Source organism: Cheilinus undulatus, linkage group 9 (genome assembly GCF_018320785.1).
Source record: "Cheilinus undulatus linkage group 9, ASM1832078v1, whole genome shotgun sequence".
NCBI lineage: Eukaryota > Metazoa > Chordata > Actinopteri > Labriformes > Labridae > Cheilinus > Cheilinus undulatus.
Genome location: NC_054873.1, coordinates 25,928,758 through 25,944,314, shown reverse-complemented (window position 1 = coordinate 25,944,314; position 15,557 = coordinate 25,928,758). Strand labels below are relative to the sequence as shown.

General features: G+C 39.6%; 1 protein-coding gene across 1 annotated transcript; it reads left to right on the top strand.

Moving 5' to 3' along the window:
* The first annotated feature begins 703 nt into the window (after window positions 1–703).
* On the top strand, window positions 704–14,390 carry LOC121515461 (muscarinic acetylcholine receptor M2-like). The gene is made up of 4 exons (XM_041796247.1): window positions 704–738; window positions 10,289–10,522; window positions 10,709–11,566; window positions 14,079–14,390. The coding sequence occupies exons 2-4, from the start codon at window positions 10,352–10,354 to the stop codon at window positions 14,388–14,390; spliced, it is 1,341 nt and encodes a 446-aa protein (XP_041652181.1). The 5' UTR covers window positions 704–738; window positions 10,289–10,351.
* The last annotated feature ends 1,167 nt before the right edge of the window (window positions 14,391–15,557 follow it).

The following is a 15,557-nucleotide window of genomic DNA, read 5'->3' as shown; positions in this document are numbered from 1 at the left end:
ACAGCAGACAGACTCATGTTTGATGTGATCAGTTTGCCATAAGTCTGGAGCTGAACCAGCTCTATAAATCATGTCATATTTCCCATATCAAATCATGTTTACATGTCCGGCTCATGCCTGTTTGATGGCATGCTTCTTGTTTCTTCTGTAATATTGTTTCACGAAGAGGGTCCATTATATTCTCTGTGGTAATTCCATCAAAGTAAGGTCACCCACCAGCCAGGGCACACTGCATCACCCGTTTGGTTAAAAGGTCAAAATGACAGTTTTAAAGGTTAAAGTCCTGCAGCAAAAGTACTAGAGTGCTGCCCTCTTTTTAATCGTGTTTTTCCGTTTATTTCATCCCAGAGCCGCTCAAACTTCTCTCCCTCCACATGAATGCCAACAGCACAGGCTTAAATTATTGGTTTGTGTTGGCGAGGCCAGAGCTTTCCATGGTCCTGATACAAGCATCTCTGTATCTCTGTCTCTTGTTTATTCAAAATTAGTGACCCTAGCTTAAGGGATGCAACACAACAGCCACTAATAGCCCCCATAACCCCTCCCTGCTGTGTTTGCCAGTCTCTCTGACTGTCTCTCTAACACACATACACACATCTACACACTCACACATACTGGTTCTTGTCAGAGGAGGAGCGACATCCACGTAGGGTTACTCTCTGCTCCTCTCTGTGCTCCAGTGTGTCGACAGAGGTGAGAGTAACATGGATGGAAAACATGTCAATCCCTGCATACAAGGTAAGGATCATTTCTTTGTTGATTTCTACCAAACTTCTGCAGGTAAGGACACTTTTTCTGTAACTTAAAGCATAAATAAAGATATGTCTGCTAAAGTTACTGTTGAGTCAGCTGGTTATTCACCTGTAAAGTGGAAAATCCTTTTTAATCAGGTTTGATTTCTTAACATTGATAGGCTTTATTATACTGTAGAGCAGATAATATTTTACTATCCTCTTGAGTCAAAAAATAAACTTCTTCAATTTTATGATACAAAACAATATGATAGAGACTAAAATATTGATCAAATGTCAATAAACAAATGACTGACACACCATAAGGAAAATTCCAGGAATACGATGCGACACCTTAGACAATATATTGATTGAAATTCAATGCTTGACATGCTTCCTGAGGAAGTTTCTATTATAGTACAAAGATCTGGGCTTTTATTGTTCCCCTAAGGCTGTTCTGGAAATGCGTATCTTCATTTCCATCCTGAGCTCAGAGGTTTTAATCAGACACCAGACTCTGGTTGTGGATTCCCCAGTCTCCCTGCTCCCAAGGAATCCCCCTGGTTACTCTTGGTTTGTGTTTGAGGCAGAAATTTGATTTCAAAGAGACGGCTCCTCCCTTGAAACTGGGGGCCTACAAAGATGAAATCAAGTTAGGTTTTGTAATCTTTACTCATTAACCCTCCTACTCCACTGTCCTCTGGCCGCGGTCGCCTTTCACCAGTTTTAAAGAATTATCATTTGGTGCCATCTATTTTACATAATTCATCCATATTTCAAAGTTCAATCCACTTATCTATTATTGTTGCCTCTTCTCTCTGTATTTTTTGTTTGCTGGCCCCATTGCAGAGCTGCTGTGGATATTCAGTGGTTTTCTCTTTGTTGCACTGCTGTGTGAGGCCAAAGCTCAGGCTGATGTGAAATTTGCCACTCAGATTCAGGACACACTTCTCTGAAATCACAACTAACTTGTGTGCCAAAACAACACCAGTACAAAAACAGCAGGGGCATCTAATTCAAAATAATACATTGAAAAAGAACAGAAAAATGTGCAGAGGACACTGATTTGACCTCAAGATGTTCAAAATTATGCATCATTTTTATCACATATTCTGTTTAAACTTAGTATGTGTAATGATAAGAGCTCTAAATCTGTTTTTAAAGGTAAAAACTGCACCACTATGATCCCTGTAGTTGTTAAATCCTCCTTTTGATTAAAATTGTGCACTCTGTTCACACACCTGCCTCCATCTCTGCAAACAAACCCCTCATTTCACACTCATTACCAAGCAGCCGATTGTCGTCTCCTCACGATATCAAAGACAGACTTTTTAAAGCTCAGCCCTCCTGCCTGATGAGTACTACACTACTATATCCTTGGAGCAGATTACCGGTACAGCTGTTGCAGGCATCGTCTGCTGGATCTAATTACTCTGTTTCTCTGTGCCTGTCAAAGAAATACTGTTTGCCTCTGTGACTCTCTCCAGTAGCCCTGAATAACAATTAGGGAGGTCCAGTAATGTTGGTCTTATTAGTGTGAATACAGCAAAGACGTGAGGACGAGCTCGTGAGCAGGAAGTGATCTCCCGCTCTGCAACCAATAATCCCACAACACATGGGAGCATCCTCTGCGAGGTTATTAGACAACTTGTTCATCCACACATGCTGCAACTGTACTCTGCAAACTAATTAGGCAATGAAAATGTATCAATGTTGCAGGTCTAAATGACAAGAAATTTAAAGTGCAAAAGAACAATATGCTTTATTGATATTTATCAAGAAGAAGAACATGTAGGAAACAAGGCAGCATAAAAAGATGGAATGGATATGGAGCACTCTTCATTTCCCCTCACCTTTAAAAAAATGTTGAAAAAAAAGTTAACTTTACAGAGTCTTGGACCAAAAGAATGGACAAATTTGGGGTTAAAAACAGAAAATATCTAGCATTGTGACTGCTTCAAACACATGAGCTAACGTAATTGTCTCCATTAGCGTCAGCAATAAGACTATATAATTCTACTATAGACAGATGAGACTCCAGACGAATGAATTTCCCTTCGGGGATTAATAAAGTTATTATTGTATTGTATTGTATTACGACTCGCTGTAACATCATATAGTTCAGAGTGCTCATTCCCTGTGGTGTCTGAAAACATAGTATCAATCTTCATCCCGGTCCACAATGGACCTTAACCCTTTATAGGGCAAGGAACCATATATGGTCACTTCTGTCAACTTCCTTTGTGGCCTGCCCCAAACTCGCTGTGATACAGTGGAACCAGAATGATTTTTCTCAGCCAATCAATAGAGATCATGGGAAGAGACATCACACAATCCCACTAATCAGCAATGGCCCAGAGTGTCTCAAACTTCCTGTTTCCTACAGAACTCGGAAAATGCAGTTGTTCATCTCTGTAGGTCCAAAAACAAACGGCACGAAATTCATAACTAACAATAAGTTGATGAAACTTCCATCTATTCATCCATTTTCAATACTGCTTATCCCGTTGGGGGTCACGGGGGGGCTGGAGCCTATTACAGCTGTCACTGGGTGAGAGGCAGTGAACACCCTGGACTAGTCGCCATTCAATCACAGGTTGATGAAACTTCCACATTTCAAATGTGAATAGTAGTGCTAACTGCCATGATAGGATTTGTTTGTGTGGGATTTTTATCAATTACTAAAATTTTAGCATGAAAAATAGAGGAACCATACACGGATGTAAAATGTTGTGTATATTAAAACATATGGTCAACTATCCTTGCAAAGCAGATGGATTTCTTACTGGCATTTCTTACTGGCGAATCCATCTTGCAAAGCTCCAATCTGAACCATTTGGGCCCGGTTAGAAAGTGACAGGACCAATCAGCATCAAGGGGCAGTACTTTTGGGTGCGGCACAGTCGTGATGTATGTAAGCAGTGAGAAGGGGCCGGTGCAATTATGGCGGAAGACATTAGCGTGGATGCTGCTAAAGCGCCAGCTTTATCAGAACTTGACATTTCTTCATTGAAAGAAGAACAAGTCAACATGTCTAAACTCTCGAGGGAGTTTAGTTCTCAGCAGTGGAAAACCTCTGTGAAGCCTACGTCATGTGTTTTGTTGCTCTGATTGGCCTGTAGAGATGTGAAAGACAGAACGTATATCCAATCCACCTCCGACTTTTTTTTTTCAAAGGCTCTGCCCATTCCCAAACGCCATCTATCAAAGGTTTTCAAGATGGATGTGTGAAAAAAATCCATCTGGCTTGCCAGGTTGATGGCCAACTCATCTAGCAAGCCAAACAAAGTTTTTTTTTATTTCATATACACAAGGTTGAGAGTTTATGGTTAAAAAGGTGACCCTGTTAGGCCATCAGGTTAGTTCTGAATCCAAAATCCAACCCCTGCTGTGATTGAGTTTGACACCTCTGATGTAGGATAACGGGTATCTTTAATGTAGTCAGATGTTGCCACAGGTTTGTAAAAAAAAAAAAAAAAAAAAAAAAAAGAGTGATCCAGTGGTAAATCTGACTAATTTATAGAAATTTTCAAGGTAGAAATTGTAAAATAAGTGTGGTTTTTGGTCAGTTTATCTCCTTAAAACAGTTTATTATATTCATGTGCTTTTATCAGTTTTTAGTTTTACTGTGAGCCTTATTTCTGCTCAAATGATTTAAGACATTTCATATTAGTGATGCTTTTTCCATTTTATGGTGGAAATATAATTTTAAAAAAAATGTGGTATAAATGTGTGATATATGTGTAATATATGTGAAAGAGGCCAGACTCTAAAGGCAACTTCACCATGTCTTATAAAACGAGTATTTTGAATTCAAATAACTTTTAATGTGCAAGTAAATACTGAAAAGACATATGGTCACTTTGTTGACCTTGATTTTCACCATAATAATGAAGAAAATTTTAAAAAATTGACAAATGCAAAAAACTATTTCGATGTCCATCAACAATATTCTAAGGCTTATTTCTGATAAAAGATAACCCCATAAAGGGTTAAACCATGTTGCTACTCTGAAATGTCACTATACTGTCATAAAATAGTGAACTGGCCATAATTGTTGACCAATTTATTTATTTGTGTATTTCTATTCCAAACTTTATTCAAGTTTTGATATCAGTGAGGTTTCCATCATTTACAATGATGTTGAGATACAAAAGAAAATTAAAAAAAAAAAACTCACTACTAAGTATGGTACTCACTTAAAGCAATTAATGATGTGACATGATTTGGAATCATTGCCTTCAATTGTCCAAGAGAAGCTAAAAGGTCAATCTTGAGACTTTGTTGTCAACTGTTCCATATTTTAGAAGCATAAAAGCTATAAGCAGATTTTCCAAATTCAGAGTACACCCTCGAGACTTGTAGCATTAGACAGTCAGTTTTCATGAAGCTTATGTTCAGGTTTGCATATTAGCGATATGGCTGTATGTGTTGATGTTTAATTAATTGAAACTGATTAAATGTGCCTTGATCTTGCATGTCAATGTGCATGTCATTAGTTAAATTTTGATATAATAACAATAATAATCTGTCACATTAAATGATTTATTGTTATTATTGAATGAATAATTTTTATCAGCTAATGGTTAATTATTGAGGGATTCTTCATGGTTCACTGACAGCCACAGGTGGAAAAATTGGATCACAGTGTACTCAAGTAAGTTGTTCTGGTTAAAATGTAAGTAAAAATAGCCCTCTGGTCCATACATCTATTTAAGTAAAAGTAAAAGTACTTCATTTAAAAGTTTACTTAAGTACAGAGTACTCAGTAGCTACTAAAGGGATTGTACAGTAAAATATGAGCTTTCTTTACTGGCAAGAATAAGAAAAGAATAAATCCCCAACCAGGTTGTTCATGTAAAGTCACACCTCTATAATAAAGTAAAATACACGGAAAAATTGACAGTGTTAATTAAATTCATATAGGGCTAAATGTAATACTACATAAGAGATTATATTGTCCCACACTACACAGAGTTAAACTACACTTTCAAAAGTCTTACATTTTTTACAATACGATAGAGCTGCAGTGAAACGGGAAACCCTGTCCTTTAAAAAAAATAAACAAAACAAACAAACAAAAGAAACGTCTGTTTCCTCCTCTCAGTACCAAACTGCCCACTTTCTGTGCATTTTTTGAAATCTTGAAGTGGGCGGAGTTAGCTTTGAGCTGGGGGTTAACTTACACTTTAATGGAGTCAGGCTCTAATGCTATTAGCATATCATTCAAACATTAAAATTAGTTTGCACAATGGACAAAATAACTCATGCACACCAAGTAGTTGGTTGATTGAACTTCAGTCTCGAGTGACTGAAAAACATGTCTTTTTAAACTGATTTGATTTAAAATCAGTCATCTCAGCTCTAGGACAGTCTATGGCTTTGGGAGAATTTACACTCTAAACCTTTTTGTATTTTTAAGGTGGAACATATTGTATGTATACTTCCCTGAGCGCTGAGGAAACCTGACCCAACAACAGTACCCAACATTGATTCAACATCCACATAACGGGCAACAATCCCTCCAACTGGAGAAAATGATGACATTTACAATCTCTGATCTGTCTGATCCGACTGCTAAAAGTCACTTCCTGTTACATGAATCTGTGAAATGATGGAAGGAAATTTTGTTGTTGTCAGTAATCTGAGCCTTTGGTATCATATAGATGTTAAACATAAAAGGCCCGAGTATGGAGCCTTGGGGAACTCCAAATGTCAATTCCGAACACTCAGCTGTGTAATTACTGTCGACACAAAGTAGTCTCTGTCCTTCAAATAGGATTTTAAATCTGTTTACCACTGTGCCAGAAAGTCCCACCCCATTTTCCAGTCTGTCCAGTAATATGTTGTGTTTTACTGAATGCAGCACTGAGATCTAATAAAGCAAGACTGGAACTTTTCCACTGTCTGTGTTTAAGTGGATGTCAGTGAAGACTCGAAAAAGCAGTCTCTGAGCAGTGGTCAAAATTCAGACTGGGAAACAGCAAAACAGCAGAGAGGGTATAAACCACTGGTGTAAAACAGCCTTTTAAATTCATCCGCTCTTTGCACTAGATGTAAAATTTCCATTCTAGATTGAGTTTGAGGGCCTAAAATAGAAAGTAAGAAAATGTTGTTATCCTTTTTAAGCTTTTGGGTGCTTCTTTGCTTTTGTTGTTACCAGGTGAGCTGCAAGGGTACCCCAAAAGGTACTCTTGCAGAGGCTTTTATGAGTAGTTGTTAGTTATCTTTTGCAGTATCAATATAAAGGGAGGCATTGCACACTTTCCTTCAGGTTTACGAGGCTAATCAAATCAGGCAATGCAAATGAGGCTTTGTCTTGTGCTGGGTCAGTTCATAATAATCCAAGACCAGACAGGTCTTAAGTCCTTACATGTATAAATGCGAAATTATAATAGATTAAGGTTTTGTGAAGATGTTTAGGAATCTAGATCAACTGAAGAAGTTCATCTAATGGCATCTGCTTTACTAAAGGGACTTGTTTTACAAATAAAGCCTGCTGATCTTCCTCTCGCCATCATCCACAGAGGTCTGTCTATATAAAGTACTCTGTGTAATCACTTAATGGCACACATAAATATTTGCCCCTGTAATCATGATGAAGAAATACATATTAATGCCATTAATCAATATTCTGATATGTACTTTCAGCACTTATTTCTTCCTCTTCTTTTTTAGATCAATCATAAGATACTTGGTCGACTTTTTTAAGGGTTCTGTATGCTCTGGGATCTTTTCTGTCTTCATGCTCTTGCTGAGTGTGCGCTATAAGCACACATGGGAAAGAGAGACAAAGAGAGCAGTAAAGTTAGGCTGAAGGAGCAGAGGAGGAGGAACAGAGAAGTTGAAAATCTGGTGGCTGGTTTATGTTTGAGGAATTATTCAAAATGTCCTAGCCCATGGCCCCTAATTTTCCCCCTCAAACAAAACCACTTTTCCTGGTGCCAAAATTCCACACAGGAAAGACATGCAAAGAGAATACAAGAGAAATAGAGAGGCAGATGAACTAGGACCAGGGGGAGGTGGCCTAGCTCATGGTTACCAGATTGTGCTGTTGCACAGTCTACATCTACAATCTACATTGTCTACATCCCCCTACTCCCTAACTTCATGAAGGAAGAAATACCAGAGAAGACACTGCGCTAAGTGCCTTTCACAAGCCTCGTCTTAGTGCAAACTATGTACTGTAGAGGTGTCATCCTAAATCTACTAAGCCAGCAGTTCACAAACTTTTTCTGTTGGCCCCCTTCACTAGATGAAAATTTTTTCAACCTCAAACATTGTCTGCAAAAGAACAGAACTTCCATTAAAACGTGGGGCATCCAAGTTGAGACTGTCACTTTTAACCTATTTTTAATGTACGCTTTTGATCTGTAATTTGCTGATGAGGTAACAGCAAACCTACTGTGGCAGAAGGAAGGATCTGTCTCCATAATCTAGCATTGTACAGGAGAACTTCAAAATTTCATGACATTGATTTAGTAATTGTCATATCAGTGTTAGCCCTACGTTTACTTGACAACACCTCGCAAAATGTTGTGCATTGCCTTTATTTAGCCCTCTTTCAATCAGGCCCCCTAAGGGCCATAGGACCTACTCTTAGAACAACTGCCCATGATGCTTGCCTACATAATAATGTACCTTCTTTATATTTCTCTCCCTCATTTGTAGTTTGGTTTGCAGTATTCTTTCTCTAAACACCTCCAAAGTTCTGTCTTTTAAGCCTGGTTATGAGACTGCATTGAACAACTTTGCAATGGACTAATCTTACAACATGACAGATAATACTTAACATAGCAATCTCAAAATACAGTGGGTCTCCGTCTACCCAATGTTTTAAACCCTGGGGTGGTTAGGTAGTGGTCCTGAGGTGAATGCTCGCACAGTTTAAGCAGCTCCTATCAGGAATTGACAGGAAAAAAATATCAGAACTAGAAAGATAAAACTACTTCTGACTGAAGTCTGTGCCCAGTAAGAGAGAGGAGAGCCATTGTGGAGGTAAAAGAAATGGCATGCCTCTTTTAGTCTCAGAGCTGTCCTTTTTTTAGTCATCCTTGCTGTGTAGAGTTACCAGAGGAACTTAACTGGGGTAAAAAGGATTGGGCTGAAGTAGTCAATCCCTTTGAGATTCCTTATCTTGCTGCACATGACGGTCTGTGATAAGACTGTGCTGGACCTGTTGATTCCTCTGTTGACCATCAGATTTGATCAGAACGTGAGCCACCCATTGTCTAAAACGTTTTCTTTTTAACTTATCAGCAGTCATTTTCACTCTGGTATAGTTTGTGGACATAACAGATGTAAAACCTGGAAACCACAGTCCATTAAGACAAGGACTGAGAGCTAGAGCTTTACTAAACTATTGCACAGGGAAAGAGCAAGAGCGACAGAGAGAGAAAGAGAGCGACGCCAGCTCCCACTCATCTATGACAGAAAACGCCCAGAATGGGTCTTTGATGAATGAGTGATGGAGTTAGTGATGCTATAATGAAGTTTGATCTGGCTGTAAGAGCAGGAAGGAAACATCTTTCAGGTACAGTTTGATGTTATCATGTGGCCTTAATGGAGTCACTTACAGGATTGAAGCAGTATGCAACAAGACTCGTGGTCTCAACTAAGTGTCTTTACATTGATTTCCTGATCATAATACATCACTTAATCACATTGTTAGGTTGTGTGTGCTATAGCTCTATTCCTGATGTTTCTTTTATTTAACATAATAGTAGCTGGAATGATGCATTGCCTCAGGGGCTATTTTAAAAATATAACCAATGCAAACAAATAGAATCTCTATATGCTCGCTATATATATGTATACCCTGTTTAGTGGAGGCTTAATCAATGCATACTTGGTTAACCTAATCGTTTTCCTTTTTTACAACAAACATAATGCACCAACATTCAAGGCCTTCTTACACAAAAATCCAATTTTCAAACCAGGCAGTACCTATTACACTTCAAGTAGCAGAGATATCATGGATCCAAATCCCTTGTATGCCTTTAAGATCATGGTAGCAAATTACTATTCTTGAACAAGCTCTCAGATTCAGGTCATATCATCTTCTTGAGCATATTCTAAGTTTCAAGTCCTAATGGGCAAAGTGAATTAACTCTTAAGAGAGGCACATAGATTCAACCTGTCAGGTCAGATTCATAATCATGGTTGAGACTTCGAGGTGACTTAAGCTGTAAAAGAAGAGAAAAAATAACTCATTTTAGCCAAGCAAGAGCAAAACAAAAGGGTTTCAAATGGTTATTTCAATTTCACACTAACAGATAGATTTTAAGCCTTTTGATTTCTGTTGAACTGATTTCAATGTGTTTTCCCTGATATGAGAGCATGGGACATCACTGTGTGTTTTTAAACACAGCTGCAGCATTCTTTATTTGCACACCTGTCCATCGCTGCACCTGGGCCAAGCCGTCAGCTTCAACAGCTGCCAAATGTTGACAAGCTGACAGTTAAACAGTTTTTTTTCATTAGTAACTGTGCAGAGAGATAAATTCACACAACAAAGAAAGAGTTAGCTATTCTTTCATTCCTGCTGTGTCTACCAGGTTTCATGCAGATTTGATTGGACTGTGAAGCATCTGTGAGAGGGATTTCCAAAACCACTAAATATGGAGACTCTGAACTCATCCCACAATCCCAACACCAGCAACGGTGGCAACACCAGCCTCTTCTTTAGAAGCCCGTACACGACTGTGGAGATCATGCTCATCATTCTGGTGGCAGGATCTCTGAGTCTGATCACCGTCATTGGAAACATCTTGGTCATGCTCTCTATAAAGGTTTGGATCTAAGTTTTTCCTAAATAATGAGTGCACACCTTAGAAAAGGACAACCAGATGTAGATGTAAGGATAAAGTATATGCAACCCTGTGCCAAGTGTGATCTGATTAAAAGGAGAAAACACACATCACACTGCACAAAAACGATTAGCATCTGACTGCCTGCTTCATGTTCTTTCTCTAAAGGTAAACAGGAACCTGCAGACTGTCAACAACTACTTTCTGTTCAGCCTGGCATGTGCAGACCTCATTATCGGCATCTGCTCCATGAACCTCTACACCGTCTACATCGTGATTGGCTTCTGGCCTCTAGGAGCGGTGGTGTGTGATCTGTGGTTGGCCGTCGATTATGTTGTCAGCAATGCCTCTGTCATGAACCTCCTCATCATCAGCTTTGACCGTTACTTCTGCGTCACCAAACCACTCAGCTACCCTGCACGCCGCAGCACCAAGATGGCGGGTCTGATGATCGCTGCAGCCTGGGTCTTGTCCTTTATCCTGTGGGCTCCAGCTATTCTATTCTGGCAGTTCATCGTAGGTGGGAGAACTGTGCCGCCAGATGAGTGCTACATCCAGTTCTTCTCCAATCCAGCGGTGACGTTCGGAACAGCCATAGCAGCTTTTTACCTCCCAGTAGCCATCATGATCTACCTGTACTGGCGCATCTCCAGAGCCAGCCGTAGCCGCATGAGGAAGGACAGCAGGAAGACTTCAGGCACCAGTCTGGGAGAATGTCCCGAGCCCAGCCAGGAGGACGGATGTGAGAGCCAGAACAACTGCATACAAACCAAAGAGGCTAAGGAGGAGACGGAGGATGTTAAGGAGGAGGAGATGTTGCAGCAGCAGAATGGAAGTGGACCCTGCCAGGAAGACAGAGCTGAAGAGGTGGACTCAACCACAGACAGTACCAACGCATCAACTTCAAAGGACACTGCTGAGCCTGCCTTGGCAATTGTCAAGAAAATCCTGAATCAAGCACAGCCGCCTTCCCCGGAGAGCTTGGCCATTGACAGACAACGCATGGTTGCAAGGACACTATTGAAGGTAATTGTATTCAATATAGACTTGGACATTTTGAGATGTATCTGAAACCAAAACAAACACTGACCAGATTTATAGGTATCAGTATCTTTAACCCAACCGGACATGCCTGATGGACTGTTTTACATATCCACTGGATATGTCTCACATCAATCTGGGCAGAACCTTTGAAAAAGGGAATGACATAGAGGGCATGCACAGCTCCGGAAAGTGAAGCTGGTCAGAGAGAACTTTTTTTTTTTTTGCCAAGAAAAGATTTCAGTGTAATTATTTTCTCTTCTTTCATTAAAAAAATGTCCTGTTCTGATGAAATTACCACTGTAGCTTCATCTGAGCTACTTGCTAACCTGCTGATTGGTCAGTCAATTCTCAGAGTGGGCACAAACATTTCAGACTGAAGCATTACAAGATTAATCTGTCTGATGATGGACATGGAATCTAATCCATGAACTGTGCATTTTATACCTTTTATTTATGGAGGACAGTGGATAGAAGCAGAAGTAAGAGATTAGAAATTGGGTGAGAGGCATGCGGGAAAAGAGCCACAGGCTGGACTTGAACCCGGTCTGCCTGCATACATGGGCGTAACTAACTTCTATGTCATCTGGGCCCCTCCAAATTAATTTAACCATACAAACCACTAACCTTGCAAAGCAGGCATTTCCATGTTCCTCATTGGCGAATCCATCTTGCAAAGCTCCCGTCTGAACCGTTTGGGCCCAATTAGAAAGTGACAGGACCAATCAGCAACAAGAGGCAGTACTTCCAGGCGCGACAGAGTCGTGACAGAAGCAAGCAGCAACAAGGGCCCAGTGCAATTATGGTGGAAGACATTAGCGTGGATGCTGCTAAAGCACCAGTTTTATCAGAACTTGACATTTCTTCATTAAAAGAACAAAGAACAGCAGTGAGTTGTTTTCTTTTCAAAAACGACAAATGTCGTGTACTGACATGTCTATAGTCGTCATGGTTCGTGTTATTCCTTGGTAGCTGCGCACGCGCACCTTGATAGCGGTTACATCACGTGTTTTGTTGCTCTGATTGGCCCGTAAAGATGTGACAGAATGTTCATCCAATCACACTCCGAGTTTTTTTCAAAGCCTCTGCCCTTTCCCAAACGTTTAGTATTGAAGGTTTCCCAGATGGATGTGTGAAACACATCACACATGTGTGAAACACATCCATCTGGCGTGATAGCAAACTAGTGATTGCCAACCTCTTTTACTGACACAGAGCTAGCAAGAAGTTATATTAGAGTGATGTAGATCAAAAATACTTGACCATTTTTGCTGCTGAGGTTGAGTTAGTCCTTGTAATTTCCCGATGGCTGCCAAAATTTTGTCCAGTTATTCAGTTTTCCTCTTGGGTTTAATTCTTTAAACAACACGCACTTACTATCCAGTCAGACAATAGCATGCTCACATGCTATAGTCAAGACTGAAGACACAAGACATCTGAGTCTTAAAACCGGTCAAACATAAATATGCAAAACGCTTCATTTTGAACATTTCATCTTGCTAATGTTAGCACTGTGCGAGCTAAAGATAGCCAAGAACATGACACTAAACTCTAAATCTTGATGGAAACACAAAACCTTTTAGTAACCTTTAGCTACTTTTTGATCCAACAAAAAGCTAGAAGTCAGTCAGTCTTGACATCAGCCTGAAGTGCAGACCCTCAGAGACATGCAGGCTGACAACTTAGCATGCTGGCTGACAACTTTATGAGGGTTTCCATGAAGTTTCTCCAGATCTTTATGTTTTTCCCAAGGTGAGTCTTTACAATGAAAACATATTGCCTACTAAATTCTTTAGATTAAGATATTAGCATGAGCATGCTTACACTTAACTATCATCTTTGAATGCTAAACATAAAGACTGCTAAACTTGAACATGCTAGCATTTTAAAGGCTCATTTATGCTTTACGTATGAAAATAGATCTGTGCATTTTAAATGTTACAACTGCCACTGCCCTCATATTACCTGCGTCTGTTATGTCTGAGTAGCCATTGAAAAAACTACTCCACTAGAGGTCGCCGTCTCTCACGGAGCTACTTTGAAGCTGCTCTTTCTGCCCTATAGACTGAAGAAAGAGCGGTCCATCCTCTGCTCAGCTGTGCTGTTGTAGTTGTCTGTCTTTGTGCCCATCTTTTTTCCAAATTCTTCTTCTTTATTGTGTTTTGCTACGCTGGGTTGAACTGTTTGCTGCATTGCTCAACACTGGTGGCATTGATTGGTGGTTGGTGGTGGCATTGCAATGTCAGGTCGGTACCCGTAAGCTTCGAGAGAACTGATGAAAAACAAATGAAATGACTGCAGAGTTTTAAATTTAGAGCATAATTTAGCCTTTAGTGGGAACAATTTTTCATGCTATCACTAGCCCAACGAGCTGTAATCACTCAGTCTTACTGGATTAAACTAACAAGAGCAACTAGCGAGTCAGTTATCACTTTAAGTTTGGCTTTCAAGTTGTCAAAAAAAGGAGATGTGGCTGATTCAACTTTTCTTTTTACAGGTCACAAAGCAGAATGCTGTGGCACGGTGGAAAAAGAAAGGTATATCCTCCAGGGAGAAAAAGGTGACACGCACCATCATGGCCATCCTGGTTGCTTTTGTTGTCACATGGACACCGTACAACGTGATGGTTCTGATCAACACCTTCTGTTCGATCTGCATCCCAAACTCCCTCTGGACCATTGGCTACTGGCTCTGCTACATCAACAGCACCATCAACCCTGCATGCTATGCCCTCTGCAACGCCACCTTTAAGAACACCTTCAAGCACCTGCTGCTGTGCCAGTACAAGAACATACGTACGACACGATGAGGGCGGAAACAAGGACTTATGGTTGTGATGGAGTAAAATAATAAGAATCTTTAAATCAGGACTGACCAAGAATATCCTCAATTAGCCAACAATTCAGACAAAAAAAAAAAAACATTTCCATCCCTGGGCCACCAACGTGGATGGGGTGCTACCTAACTGCTAGGACATTTGCGCCCTGTTACAGCCCTACTTAAAACTACAACGACAAGCATACTGGAGTGAATTATCCTATATAGACTAAGGGTGCTCTGTTTTGTTTTGAAAGCAAAAATACCCCCACATCCTTTCATATAATACCATGTTTTACAGAACAGACCTTAAAGAGATTAGAAATATATGACATTGTAGTTTAATTCTTCAGACTAAGCGTTCAGATGGGAAGTTTATTGTGAAAAAAATACACTGGACTGGGTTTCAGATGGGGATTTCTCTTTGAAAGGATGCTTCCTCTTTCATTCCTCATACATGAACTTGTGCAATACGTCGTTTGATATGCAACCTATTTTTACCCTGACAATGTAATAGTGTTTAATGTGATGGTTTTGTGACCAAAACTGTTATTTTCAAATAGAATAATGACTAGTACCAGGAAATAATACCATTCTTTTAAAAAGACACTGTATAAATAAATAGATGAGTGTTAAAAAAGACACTGAGCTGTAAAAAAGAGAATTACTGGTATCTGCTGAAGAAAATGTTCACTTTCAACTGAGAAAATAGAGAATAACTGATTTTAATAGCTGGCAACACTGAGTGTATGTGTGAGTGAGAGTTATGCATGTTTATTCTGTCATATGAAGATAAAGATGTCTGTAACCCACAGTTTTGTGAAATGAACCCAAATGTGGTATTCACCAAAATCTTCTCTTTGTTCCTGCATCTAAACTTTTTTCCTGTGAATAAAAGTCATAATAACCAACATAGTCCCTTTCAGCCTGTTTCGTACGGCCTAAAACTGAAGTGCAAATTGTAAATCCCAGTGGCTGATTTCTCATCTCCACCATAACATCCCAACTAAACCGATCGTTAAAACTCTGACCAGTTCCTCCTAGTTTAATGCTGAAATTCTGAAAATAAATCAACATCAAAATAATTTGAGATAGACATTGGAGACTGAGTACACAAATCTTTTTTTTTTTTTTTTTTTTTTTTGCTGTAAGAAAAACA

Bases quoted from the DNA above. Each gene is read 5' to 3' on its own strand.
- LOC121515461 (XM_041796247.1), top strand. From the start codon at position 10,352: ATGGAGACTCTGAACTCATCCCACAATCCCAACACCAGCAACGGTGGC. The intron at 10,523-10,708 runs GTTTGGATCTAA...CTTTCTCTAAAG, and splicing joins TGGTCATGCTCTCTATAAAG to GTAAACAGGAACCTGCAGAC. The intron at 11,567-14,078 runs GTAATTGTATTC...TTCTTTTTACAG, and splicing joins TTGCAAGGACACTATTGAAG to GTCACAAAGCAGAATGCTGT.